This window comes from Callithrix jacchus, chromosome 10, assembly GCF_049354715.1.
Source record: "Callithrix jacchus isolate 240 chromosome 10, calJac240_pri, whole genome shotgun sequence".
In the NCBI taxonomy this organism is placed as follows: domain Eukaryota; kingdom Metazoa; phylum Chordata; class Mammalia; order Primates; family Cebidae; genus Callithrix; species Callithrix jacchus.
In genome coordinates this window covers 112833418-112847723 of record NC_133511.1, presented here as the reverse complement: position 1 = coordinate 112847723, position 14306 = coordinate 112833418, and the positions used below count along the sequence as shown (strand labels likewise).

The 14306-nt window shown below is 44.7% G+C and overlaps 1 protein-coding gene across 2 annotated transcripts in view; it reads left to right on the top strand.

Moving 5' to 3' along the window:
* NUP160 (nucleoporin 160) overlaps window positions 1–3335 on the top strand; it is a 64401-nt gene extending 61066 nt beyond the window's left edge. For both annotated transcript variants that reach the window (XM_002755248.7, XM_035262700.3), the window contains 2 exons: window positions 145–249; window positions 2259–3335. In XM_002755248.7, coding sequence (XP_002755294.4) covers window positions 145–249; window positions 2259–2348 — 195 coding nt within the window. In that variant the 3' untranslated portion in view covers window positions 2349–3335. The remainder of the gene's footprint in view (window positions 1–144; window positions 250–2258) is intronic.
* The last annotated feature ends 10971 nt before the right edge of the window (window positions 3336–14306 follow it).

Here is a 14306-nt window from a genome sequence, read left to right as displayed (position 1 = left end):
CATAGCACTCAACCTGGGCGACAGAGAGAGCAAGACTGTCTCAACAAAAAGGGGGCATTTTATTTTACAGAGTCCTATGAAAACAGCTACCCAGAAGAAATGGTACACTTTCAGACTGTTTTCAAATAAACATTTTCCTTTTAGTTTCCACTGTCCGCAACAGCCCCATTGGTGTGGCTTCCATACTCCTCTATTGATCAGCTTCTCCACGCTCTGGGAGAGAACAGTGCCAACAGTCACAACATCGCAGTAAGTCAGCCCTTTCATGAGATGTCTTCTGTAAGCCCCCGCGCTAGCAGTTACACCTTGCAGCTTGATCTTCAGTTCTCAGGGATTAGAAAGGAAGGACAAAAGCCCATTTTTGGCCCTTAAGCTACCCAGTCCCTTTATAGATAAGGCAAAGGATCTAAGTAACATGGTCAAGAAAACGCAATGAGAAACTATGTAAATGTTAATTATGCAGAGACAAATGGCATGCAGTCAGTCCATCCTTTAACGCATTTAGTTGGTAGGGCAGACCCTACAGGGTAAACAGGTACTTGAAATACAGTGTGATAGGTCGGGTGCAGTAGCTCACGCCTGTAATCTCAGCAATTTGGGAGGCTGAGGCAGGTGGATCACCTGAGGTAAGGAGTTCGAGACCAGCTTGGCCAACCAACATGGTAAAACACCATATCTACCAAATATTCAAAATTAGCCAGGCATAGTAGTGGGCACCTGTAATCCCAGCTACCTGGGAGGCTGATGCAGGAAAATCGCTTGAACCCAGAAAGCAGAGGTTGCAGTGAGCCGAGATTGCACTCCTACACTCCAGCCTGGGTGGCAGAACAAGACTGTCTCAAAAAAAAAAATACAGCAACATTTCTCAGGAGTCATATATTCCTTTCTGCTTGCCTTAAAATAAAAAGCAATAGTGTTTCCTTTGCTCAGAATAATTATAGTGATGGCTTGTTTACCCGTGAGATAGAGTGATTCCTGAGCCTATCTTAAAATATGAGTTCTAGGCTGGGCACAGTGGCCCACGCCTGTAATCCCAGCACTTTGGGAGGCTGAGGCAGGTGGCCTGAGGTCAGGAGTTGGAGACCAGTCTGACCAATATGAAGACACCCCATCTCTGCTAAAAATACAAAATTTGCTGGACGTGGTGGCATATGCCTGTAATCCCAGCTACTCAGGAGGCTGAGGTAGGAGAATTGCTTGAACCTGGGAGGTGGAGGGTTCGGTAAGCTGAAAACACAACATTGTATTCCAGCCTGGTTAAGAAGAGTGAAACTTTGCCTCTAAAATAAAATAAATATTAGTTCTATATTTCACTTGGCAGCTAATAACTAGTTAAATCATATGCAGCCGGGCGCGGTGGCTCAAGCCTGTAATCCCAGCACTTTGGGAGGCCGAGGCGGGTGGATCACGAGGTCAAGAGATCGAGACCATCCTGGTCAACATGGTGAAACCCCGTCTCTACTAAAAATACAAAAATTAGCTGGGCATGGTGGTGCCTGCCTGTAATCCCAGCTACTCAGGAGGCTGAGGCAGGAGAATTGCCTGGACCCAGGAGGCGGAGGTTGCGGTGAGCTGAGATCGTGCCATTGCACTCCAGCCTGGGTAACAAGAGCGAAACTCAGTCTCAAAAAAAAAAAAAAAAAATCATATGCAGCATCTCTGGTTCTGAGAAGAGTTAGTGATCCTTTTATTAGAAATACTGGTATGATTTCCATTCTTAGAAAATGAGATTGAAGGCCGGGCGCGGTGGCTCAAGCCTATAATCCCAGCACTTAGGGAAGCCGAGGCGGGTGGATCACGAGGTCAACAGATCGAGACCATCCTGGTCAACATGGTGAAACCCCATCTCTACTAAAAAATTACAAAAAATTAGCTGGGCACAGTGGTGCGTGCCTGTAATCCCAGCTACTCGGGAGGCTGAGGCAGGAGAATTGCCTGAACCCAGGAGGCGGAGGTTGCGGTGAGCCGAGATCGTGCCATTGCACTCCAGCCTGGGTAACAAGAGCGAAACTCTGTCTCCAAAAAAAAAAGAAAAAAGAAAATGAGATCGAAATGTTGTATGTAACAGAGAGGCTTAGTTTTATCAGTAGAGTCACAGGAGACGCCTATACTGAGTGGTGATTTTATGAAGCAGAGTGGCTAACAGGCTAACATCTTTATTAGATGGAATCTACTTGATGAAGTTAAAGTGATTAATAACTTCAATCTTTTTCCATTGTCAAGCTGTTCTGTAATGTTTTCCTTCTTTTCTCTTATAGCTGTCCCAGAAAATACTTGACAAATTGGAAGACTACCAGCAAAAAGTTGATAAGGCGACACGAGATTTATTATATCGTCGGACCTTGTGATCCGAAATGTTACCTAGCCTTTGTAACCGCTTGGTGCCTCTTAGGGCTTAAGACTACCCTACAGGAACCCTGTACTCAACGCCGATTTTTATAACTGTAAATCATGTGTACAGCATTCAAGTCTGCATTCTGCACAAGATAGGGCGGAAGAGTCAGAGGACCCTGTACTTGCTGGTGGTGCTAACACAATTTCTGGTGTTCAACCTTGGTCTCAAATAGCTGCTTTTGTATATGATTCACAAGCTTTTTTAGAGTTTATATTTTTTTAAACTACCGAAGACATTCTTTATCTGCAAATTAAGACCCACCTTCACTTTCCAAAATAGCTGAGGGTTGTTGGCTTGTTGTAGCTGACCACCAAAAACAGTCCCGGCAAATCTTTTAATTCTTCCTATCACCTTTTGTATTTTAATGCAATTATTTTGGTCCAGAACTGACATGTATTTTCTGTATTGCACACAGAGACTAATGATTTTGCATACTCTTCATTATTTATTTTGGAGGTTTTGTATGATCTTCAATAAAGTATTAAATAATTTGCCTAGATTAAGCCTAAAATGATGACCAGCCATTTAAAGAAGATATTTTGAATCTGGTTCTGAGCTAAAGTTGAGTAATTTTTTAGCTAAGAAAAAATTGGATATCCATCATCTATATTAGCAACAGATTCTCAAAGTAAATTGTTAACGTCTATGATTTATGATAATCAAGCTGGACTTGATCATACAAGTTAGTCTAATAATGTATTTGGACCAAAATATAAACGTTATTCATCAGATTCAGAAGCATTCATGCTCACAAGTTTTGGGAAAGTGAAAAATAATAAAATCATCTTGGATTTTATTCTATATATTAAAATTTATCTTTTAAGGAAACAATCTGTATACTACTTGCTTGTATAGCCTTTTGACCCTTCTTAAGTTTTTCATAAGCCTTTAATTTTTATACTTTCAATACCATATTTACATTATATACTTTAATTAACAATGTGAATTTCTCTGTGGTACTGTTGTTGGTAGATACTGAAGTGTGTGGTTCTTCCCCCCCCCCCATTTTTGCTCTACTATGATTAATATGAGGCATTTGGGGCAATTTGGACCTGTCCTCCCAGCTCTCTAAACCTGTGGTTTTCAACGACAGTAAGAAAGACATTTTGACCTACATACACATATATAACCAAAAGAAAAGTTTCACAAAATTTGTATCCTCACCTACTGTGTATCCTGATATGCTCATGAGTGACTAATGGATCATAACCCACAGTATGAAAAACACCAAGGGCCAGGCATGGTGGCTCACTCCTGTAATCCCAACACTTTGGGAAGCTGAGGCAGGCAGATCACTTGAAGTCAGGAGTTCAAGATCAACATGGGAAAACCACATCTCTCCAAAAAAACTAGTAGCTGGATGTGGTGGTTCGTACCTGTAGTCCCAGCTAATGGAGGGGCTGAGGCAGGACAATGGCTTGAGCCTAGGAGGTGGAGGTTGGAGTGAGCCTTGAGCATGTCACTGCACTCCAGCCTGGGTAACAATTCGACCAAACCCTGTTGTAGCCACCTCTGGAGAGCGACGAGTAGTGAGAAACTATCCCTATTCTAGAACCTCTCCCACCATTTGTGTTGCTGATCAATGCAGTGGTTTCCATGCTAGCAGTTCACAAGATACTGATCAGCTTTTCCTGTTCTAGAACCCATGCTCAACCCAGCCCAGCTCTTCTGTCCATTGTCTTTTACCTTCCTCACATTGAGTCCCAACCAGAGCAGAGCATGCCCCCATTCCTTCCACTCCACTTTTCTCAGTTTTGAGTCTGCATTTTTGATTGCTGGACTATGTGTTACTTTTAATAATCTATAATAGCAGCAGTATTCCTTGTTTTTCCCAATGCTGGCAACTTTTTAATCATAAAAGTAGTATTTAAAAGGTTCCTTCCGGCCAGGTGTGGTGGATCACCTGAGGTCAAGTTCAAGACCAGCTTGACCAACATGGCAAAACCCTGTCTCTACTAAAAATATAAAAATTAGCTGGGCATGGTGGCAGGTGCCTGTAATCCCAGCTACTCAGGAGGCTGAGGCAGGAGAATCGCTTGAACCCAGGAGGCGGAGGTTGCAGTGAGCCAAGATCATGCCATTTCACTCCATCTCAAAAAAAAAATGTTCATTCTATTTTGGTATCTAGCTACTTACTGTTAAAGTTGTGACTCTTAGATAAAACCTTAATTTCATAGTTCTTAAATAATTTAACCAGTTATAGCTGGTAAGCCACCTTACCAGCCTGTGACAATAAAAGTAGGTTTTTTTAATATTAGATTTTAATTCTGGCTGGACGTGGTGGGTCATGCCTGTGATCCAAGCACTTTGGAGGCCAAGGCGGGCAGATCGCGTGAGGTCGGGAGTTCAAGACCAGCATGACCAAAACCCCGTCTTAAAAAAAAATGAAAAAAGAATTTATGACGGCTGGTGCAGTGGCTCACGCCTGTAATCCCAGCACTTTGGGAGGCCGAGGCAGGTGAATCACAAAGTCAAGATATCAAGACTATCCTGGCTAACATGGTGAAACCCTGTCTCTACTAAAAATACAAAAAATCAGCCGAGTGTGGTGGCCCACGCCTGCAGTCCCAGCTACTCAGGAGTCTGAGGCAGGAGAATCGCTTGAACCTGGGAGGCATAAGTTGCAGTGAGCCAAGATCACACCATTGCACTCCAGCGTGACTCTGTCTCAAACACACTGAGTTTCATATCAAAGTTTTATCTTCACAGTTCTTTCCAATGGTGCCTACACATAAAAATATCGATTATTCTGTATTTTTTTTTTCAAAATGGGGAGACCCTTTAATATAAATAAGTCATCATTTATCATTAACCCCTTGCCACAAAAAATATACCTTTTGATGCCTGCACAGACTCTAATCATCAAAAAGCCAATTTATTGTTCAAATGACCTATGCCAGTCACTGGACTAAAAAATGTTTCTTCCAGTAAATGACACTTAATGGTTTTTTTGTTTTTTTAGGGTTTTTTTTTTTTTTTTGGTTTTTTTTTGAGACGTTTTGCTCTTGTTACCCAGGCTGGAGTGCAATGGCGCGATCTCGGCTCACCACAACCTCCGCCTCCTGGGTTCAGGCAATTCTCCTGCCTCAGCCTCCTGAGTAGCTGGGATTACAGGCACGTACCACCATGCCCAGCTAATTTTTTGCATTTTTAGTAGAGACGGGGTTTCACCATGTTGACCAGGATGGTCTCGATCTCTTGACCTCGTGATCCACCCGCCTCGGCCTCCCAAAGCGCTGGGATTACAGGCGTGAGCCACCGCGCCCGGCCAACACTTCATGTTTTAAGTGAACTTCCCCCAAAACACACAAGGTCAAATAAAGAATGTATCTGTATTCAGAACAATTGGCTTGAAAAAAAAAAAGCATGTATCTGTAAAGAATACACCTGGGCCAGGCACAGTGGCTCACGCCTGTAATTCCAGCACTTTGGGAGGTCAAAGCAGCAGATCACTTGAGGCAAGGAGTTTCAGACCAGCCTGGCCTCCACACCTAGCCAGGAAGCTTGGAGACTGAGTTAAATCACACATCCAATGATTTAATCAATTACGCCTATGTAATGAAGCCCCAGCAAAACTCTAGACATCAAGATTTGGTGGAGCTTCCCTGTTGGTAAAGGCATTGATGTGCTGGGATGGTGACAGGCCCTGACTCCACAGGCAGCATGGAAGCTTCATGCTCCCTCCCAGACCTTGCCCTATTCATTATCCTTTATAGTAAACCCATAAGCATATGTATGCCACTTTCCTACATTCTGAGCGGTTCTAGTGAATAATAGAAACAGGGTCCTGGGAAGCCCTGAATTTGTAGCCAGTCAAGTGTCCGAGAGGCTGGGCACAGTGGCTCATGCCTGTAATCACAGCATTTCAGGAGGCCAAGGCAAGCAGATCACCTGAGGTTAGGAGTTTGAGACCAGCCTGGCCAACACAGCAAAAACCCACCTCTACTGAAAATAGAAAAATTAGCCGGGCGTAGTGGCACATGCCTGCATCCCAGCTACCTGGGAGGCTGAGAAACAAGAATCACTTGAACCTGGGAGGCAAAGATTGCAGTGAGCCAATATCATGCCACTGCACTCCAGCCTGGACTACAGTGTGAGACTCCATGTCAAAAAAAAAAAAAAAAAAAAAAAGTGGGCTGGGTGCAGTGGCTCAAGCCTGTAATCCCAGCACTTTGGGAGGCAAGGCAGGCAGATCACCTGAGGTCAGAAGTTTGAAATCAGTCTGGCCAACATGGTGAAACCCTGTCTCTAAAAATAATAATAATAATAATTTTAAAAAAAAGAAATGTCAGAGGACTGGGGATCTCCCTTATAGCTGACGTCAGTCTTAGGACTGAACCCAATGAAGTCCAAAGCCAAATTCAGGTGCTTAGAGTTGGAACTGAATTGTACAAAGTACACCCACTTTGGAGTGAAACCAAATAAAATAAAATTCAGATAAATCAACAAATACACAATCATACGACTTCATTCTAACCCTACTAAAGTTGAGACATCTGTGAACAGTCCACCTCTGAAGGTAACCTCGGAAAGACAGAGCCTTAAAATGAATTCAGAAAGATCAGCTTTTGGAATTAAGATTAAATCCACTCATGCCTATAATCCCAACACTTTGGGAAGCCAAGGTGGGAGGATCACTTGAGCCCAGGAGTTCAAGACCAGCCTGGGCAACATAGTGAGACCTGGTCTCTGCAAAAAATGTTTTAAGTTGGCCGGGCGTGGTGGCTCACACCTGTAATCCCAGCACTCTGGGAGGCTGAGATGGGTAGATCATCTGAGGTTGGGAGTTCGATACCAGCCTGGCCAACATGGTGACACCCCATCTCTAATTTTAAAATATATATATATTTTTTTTTTTTTTAAAAGATGTAAAGTTAGGCATGGTGGTACACACCCATAGTCCCAGCTATTTGTGAGGCTGATATATAAGGATCCCTTGACCCCTGGTTGGAGCTGCACTGAGCCATGATCGTGCCGCTGCACTCCAGCCTGGGCCAAAGAGCAAGAGACCCTGTCTCAAAATAAATAAATATTAAATATTAAAAATCAAATAAGCCAGGCGTGGTGGGTCACGCCTGTAATCCCCACACTTTGGGAGGCTGAGGCGGGTGGATCATGAGGTCAGGAGTTCGAGACCATCCTGGACAACATGGTGAAACCCCGTCTCTACTAAAAATACAAAAATTAGCTGGGCATGGTGGTGCCCGCCTGTAGTCCCAGCTACTCAGGAGGCTGAGGCAGGAGAATTGCCTGAACCCAGGAGGCGGGGGTTTCAGTGAGCCGAGATCATGCCATTGCACTCCAGTCTGGGTAACAAGAGCGAAACTCTGTCTCAAAAAAAAAAAAATCAAATAATAAAGAAATGAAATATATAAGAAATCATACAATTCAACAGCAAAAGAACAAAAGACTTTTAAATGGTTAGTGGGCCTGAAAAGACTTTTTTTTTTTTTTTTAAGACAGGGTCTCTGTCAGCCAGGCTGGAATACAGTGGCACTGTCACTGCTCACTGCAGCCTCCACCTCCCAGGCTCAAGCGATTCTCTCACCTCAGCCTCCTGAGTAGCTGGGATCACTGGCACACTCCACCATTCCTGGCTAATTGTGTTTATTGTTTATAGAGACGGGGCTTCCTGTGTTCCTCAGACTGGTCTTGAACTCCTGGGCTCAAGGAATCCTCTCACCTCAGCCTCTCAAAGTGCTGGTATTATAGGCATGAGCCACTGCTCCTGGCCTGAAAAGACATTTGTCCAAAGAACACAAACAAAAGGCCAACAGATATATGAAAAGTTGATGAACATCACTGTTCTATGTAAGTTTTCAGGGCCGCAAAAGAAGTAGCACTTGATGTAAATGTTCTCAGCAAGGCAATTTACTGCTATAGAAGGGTGTGTCTCACAGATGGCACAATGGCAAGTGCACACCTGAACAGGGAGGGGAGGGTTCTTATCCCTGACACAGGTAGCCCCTACTGCTGTGCTGTTCCCCTACTGGCTAGGGTTGGATTGCACAGTCTAAGCTAATTCCAATTGGCTATTTTAAAGGGAGCAGGAGTATGAGCCAGAGCAGTGGGGTGAGCAGTTTGGCAGAAAGGACGGTTACACAACAGGTAACTAAAGGTGACAGGTTAAAGCAGGTGATCAGGGTGAATCAGGACAGAGCAGATGACCAGGGGAACAGATGTGAACTACTGATTAGAACTCATGGAAAGGTGGGGTGTGGTGGCTCACACCTGTAATCCCAGCACTTTGGGAGGCCGAGATGGGTGGATCACCTGAGGTCTGGAGTACAAGACCAGCCTGGCCAACATGGTGACACCCCATCTCTATTTTATTAAAATTTAAAAAAAAAAAAAAAACTGGTGGAAAAGGTTGTTTACTGAAACTATGAGGAAGTTAAACTTTAAAATGGAGAACAAAGAACTGAACAATCTGACATGCTGATAAATTGAACAGAAATTTAGAACTCATTGTATTCAACAACTCCTTCCTCTTGAATTTTTTACAACTTTCTCTTCAAATGTCCTTAAAATGTCTTGGCTTGCTGGGCGTGATGGCTCACGCCTGTAATCCAAGCACTTTGGAGGCCAAGGCAGGCAGATCACCTGAGGTCAGGAGTTCAAAACCAGCCTGAACAACATGGTGAAACCCCATCTTAAAAAAATATATATGTCTTGGCTTAGTTGTTCTGCTTGATTTTCTAAAAGAAAAAGCTTCGCTGTATAAGGTGGAGGAGAATTAAGGGAGGGTTTTTTTTTTTTTTTTTTTTTTGAGACAGAGTTTCACTCTTGTTACCCAGACTGGCATGCAATGGCATGATCTCGGCTCACCGCAACCTCCGCCTCCTAAGTTCAAGCAATTCTCCTGTCTCAGCCTCCCGAGTAGCTGGGACTATAGGCGCGTACCACCATGCCCAGCTAATTTTTGTATTTTAAGTAGAGATGGGGTTTCACCATGTTGACCAGGATGGTCTCGATCTCTTGACCTCATGATCCACCTGTCTCGGCCTCCTAAAGTGCTGGGATTATAGGCATGAGCCACTGCACCCGGCCCCTAAGGGAGGTTTTAGTAAGTGCTGCTTTTATGGGTCTTTGCACCAGCCTACTGACTTATGGTATGACACAATGCCTGACAAGAATGAGTACACTGGCTGGGCGCGGTGGCTCACGCCTATAATCCCAGCACTTTGGGAGGCCGAGGCAGGTGGATCATGAGGTCAAGAGATCGAGACCATCCTGGTCAACATGATGAAATCCCATCTCTACTAAAAATACAAAAATTAGCTGGGCATGGTGGTGCACACCTGTAGTCCCAGCTACTCGGGAGGCTGAGGCAGGAGAATTGCTTGAACCCAGAAGGTGGAGGTTGCGGTGAGCCGAGATCATGCCATTGTACTCCAGTCTGGGTAAGAACAGCAAAAACTCCGTCTCAAAAAGGAAAAAAAAGAATGAGTACACCTACTACAGCTGCGAGAGAAGAATTGAGGCTACAATTCCTTTCCATTTACCGAACCACTTTTCTAGCCAGCCTGTGAAGGGGTCATTTATCCTTGAGTTTTTGGTTAACTCATTGGACAGAACAGTTAGACCTTGCAATGCCTTTGATATACTTCCATCAGGGGTGGTATTGTTTGGGATGAAAGTACAACATTGAGTTTTAATAATGATGCAAATTCTTCCTCTTTCTGCTAATATTGTGTCTAAAGTTATTCTATTTTCCTATGCTATCTGGCTAGCAGCCCCTAATAGTTCAGCTATTCCTTTAATAGCATCTCTAGTGTAGTTAATAAACCGCCGTTGGTTGTAATAAATGTAATTTGTCCAATCTAAATTCTTATTTGTCACCTACCAAAATATTTTTTTTTTTTGAGACAGTTTCACTCTTGTTACCCAGGCTGGAGAGCAATGGCGTGATCTCGGCTCACCACAACCTCCGCCTCCTGGGTTCAGGAAATTCTCCTGCCTCAGCCTCCTGAGTAGCTGGGATTACAGGCAGGCACCACCATGCCCAGCTAATTTTTTTTTGTATTTTTAGTAGAGACGGGATTTCACCATGTTGACCAGGATGGTCTCGATCGCTTGACCTCGTGATCCACCCGCCTTGGCCTCCCAAAGTGCTGGGATTACAGGCGTGAGCCACCGCGCCCGCCCACCTACCAAAATAATGACTCAAATCCTGCAACTATTTGATCTCGGGCTTTAAATGTATCTGGTACTCCTCATGGATCTCCAATTGCATCTAAATAAATGTGAGAATCGAAAGAATCATAAGGGGCTTCTTTTGCTTTACAATGTTGTATCTTTCCTTCCTCTGGTTAATGAAATGCCAGGGTGAAACTAGAGCACAAGTGCCACTCTAATTACTTGGCAGAGTGTCCAGTAAAGGTCTACTACAATACCACTGTACATTGCTAGGGATGAACAAGGTATCCAAGGAAAGCTAACTTTCCTCCTTGTCATCACAAACACGAAGTGAACTTAGTGTCAGGACACGTTGGATGGCCCTCGGGGGCTGACCTGCAGGGTGTTGAACTTCTGGATAGAGCAGAGAGAGAGCTTGGCACAACTTGTTACCCCAGGCTGTAAAATCTTGGAAAAGAGCTGCCATACAGCCCATGCCTGGTTGACTGGAGAAGCATCCTAGTGGAAAGGGGACAATCTGGGCCTCTGGCCTGCCATGCATACAAGCATAACAATTGCTTTTGTTTAATGTGGGGACAGAATATTTGATCCAGTCCAACCAGGCATTTGTATCTTGTTATCTTATCTCTATTGGTAACGTATTTTATTTACTTTATTATTATTATTATTTTTTTTTTTTTTGAGACGGAGTTTCGCTCTTGTTACCCAGGCTGGAGAGCAATGGCGTGATCTCGGCTCACCACAACCTCCTCCTCCTGGGTTCAGGAAATTCTCCTGCCTCAGCCTCCTGAGTAGCTGGGATTACAGGCAGGCACCACCATGCCCAGCTAATTTTTTGTATTTTTAGTAGAGACGGGGTTTCACCTGTTGACCAGGATGGTCTCCATCTGTTGACCTCATGATCCACCCACCTTGGCCTCCCAAAGTGCTGGGATTATAGGCGTGAGCCACCGCACCCGGCCTTGCTAACGTATTTTAAATCATTTACTTCTACAAAGTCTACTTTGGTCCTATTATTGGGCATAGAAAGGATGACAGTTTGATCAGAAGAGGTCCAAAGGAGAAGAGGGGGAGGGGGACAAAAAGGATGAGGGATTAATAAAATGCATTTTGGAAGACCTTATGAGGTCTGTACTGGCCAAGTTGGCTCTCATACCATAGAAGCAACCCAAAGTGGGGTCAGGGTCAGTAGAGGTAGAGGTAAGAAGAGAGAGCTGCCTTGAATTGCATTGGTACTGTTAACAATTACTGTTGTTTTTTTTAAAGAGACAGTGTCTCTCTATGTTGCCCAGGCTGGAGTGCAGTGGCTATTCGCAGGCGCGATCCCACTACTAATCAGCACTGAAGTTTTGACCTGTTCCATCTCTGACTTGGGCTGGTTCACCACTCCTTAGGCAACCTGGTAGTCCCCCGCTCCTGGGAGGTCACCATATTTATGCTGAACTTAAAGCGGACACCTGATCAGCATAGCACACTACAGCCCAGAACTCCTGGGCTCAAGCAATCCTCCCACCTCAGCCTCTTGAGTAGCTGGGACTACAAGTACAGATCACCGCACCAGCAGTACTGTTGACAATTAGAAGGAACACTTTCTTTTTTTTTTGAGATGGAGTTTTGCTCTTGTTACCCAGACTGGAGTGCAATGGCGTGATGGAGTTTTGCTCTTGTTACCCAGACTGGAGTGCAATGCGTGCAATGGCTCACCGCAATCTCTGCCTTCCTGGGTTCAAGCAATTCTCCTGCCTCAGCCTCCCGAGTAGCTGGGACTACATGCGCGTGCCACCACGCCCAGCTAATTTTTGCATTTTTAGTAAAGATGGGGTTTCACCATGTTGACCACAATGGTCTTGATCTCTTGACCTCGTGATCCACCGCCTCCCAAAGTGTTGTGATTATAGGCATGAGCCTCCGCGTCTGGCCGAGGAACACTTTCTTTGGTGAAACAGAGGTATGGCTTTAGAGAGGTACAGCCCTTTAAGGAATTCCTCCTTGTTCCTCAGTGGTCCATAGGACATCATCTAGGAGGGACAGTACCATCCTGGAAACTCGTCTTCATTTAGTTCCTAAAATTTGAGAAATGTGGGGGACTTGGTTTCTATGAAGCAAGGGTCACAGAGGTTAAAAGTCACTTTGGAACAACCAAGATATTTTTCTGAGGAGGCCAGTTACCTTTGGTTTTGGAAATCCCTGCAAGGTATGGCGAGACAAGCCATTAAATGTGATGGTCTGAGGAAAAGGTGACCTGGTTACATTAATAGCAAGGTGGTCAGCAGTAGAACAAGGAAAGAAGAAGGAGTAATAAAATAAATAAAGGACTTTTTTTTTTTTGAGACTGAGTTTCGCTGTTGTTACCCAGACTGGAGTACAATGGCATGATCTTGGCTCACCGCAACCTCCGCCTTCTGGGTTCAAGCAATTCTCCTGCCTCAGCTTCCCGAGTAGCTGGGACTACAGGTGTGCACCACCATGCCCAGCTAATTTTTGTATTTTTAGTAGAGACGGGGTTTCACCTTGTTGACCAGGATGGTCTCGATCTCTTGACCTCATGATCTACCTGCCTTGGCCTCCCAAAGTGCTGGGATTATAGGCGTGAACCACTGCACCCAGCCAACTTTTCTTAGCGTTAGTTTGGTAGGGTTTCCTGGGACTATGGCCTATGACTCCAGAGAGGATGGTGCTTTCTAGACCCAGGTGTGATAGGTCTGTCCTCTTTCGGCTGTCTGGATTACAGTTTTGATGGTTAGAAGCAGTAGGTAAGGTTTTTCCCAGGCTGGTTTGAGCTTTTCCTTCTCTCCAACTTTTGACAAGGATGTGGTCCCTAGGTTGATACTGGTATACTGGAAACTCAAGGGGTGGCACCTGCGCAAAAAGACCTGTTAGTTCTCAGGGAAGAGAAAGTGGAAGAGACACCAAGTATATAATTTCTGAGAAACTAATCTTTGTTTCAAATGTAGGAAGATCAGTAGTAGAATGTAGATAAGGCAATCCATAAAGCATCTTATAAGGGGATAGGCCTATGTCTTTTTGGGGAGCAGTTCAGAATCTCAACAGGGCAATAGGCCTTTCTACTTTCCCTGATGAAGGTGGGCCCCAGGGAGTATGAAATTCCTATGTTATATCCATCACCTGGATTAATGTCTTCTTTCTTTTTTTCTTGAGACAAAGTCTCGCTCTGTCTCCCAGGCTGGAGTGCAGTGGTGCGATCTCAGCTCACTGCAATCTCCACCTCCGGGGTTCAACCGATTCTCCTGCCTCAGCCTCCTGAGTAGCTGGGATTACAGGCGCCTACCACCACTCCCAGCTAATTTTTTTTTGTATTTTATTAGAGACGAGGTTTCACCATGTTGGTAAGGCTGTTCTCAAACTTCTGATCTGCCCACCTCCACCTCCCAAAGTGCTGAGATCACAGGAGTGAGCCACTATGCCTGGCCTACCTGGATTAATTTGGTTTTTTTTTTTTTTTTTGAGACAGAGTTTCGCTGTTGTTACCCAGGCTGGAGTGCAATGGCACGATCTCGGCTCACCTCAACCTCCGCCTCCTGGGTTCAGACAATTCTCCTGCCTCAGCCTCCTGAGTAGCTGGGATTACAGGCACGCACCACCACGCCCAGCTAAGTTTTTTTATTTTTAGTAGAGATGGGGTTTCACCATGTTGACGAGGATGGTCTCAATCTCTTGACCTCGTGATTCACCCGCCTTGGCCTCCCAAAGTGCTGGGATTACAGGCTTGAGCCACCGCGCCTGGCCTGGATTAATTTCTTAATGACATGTG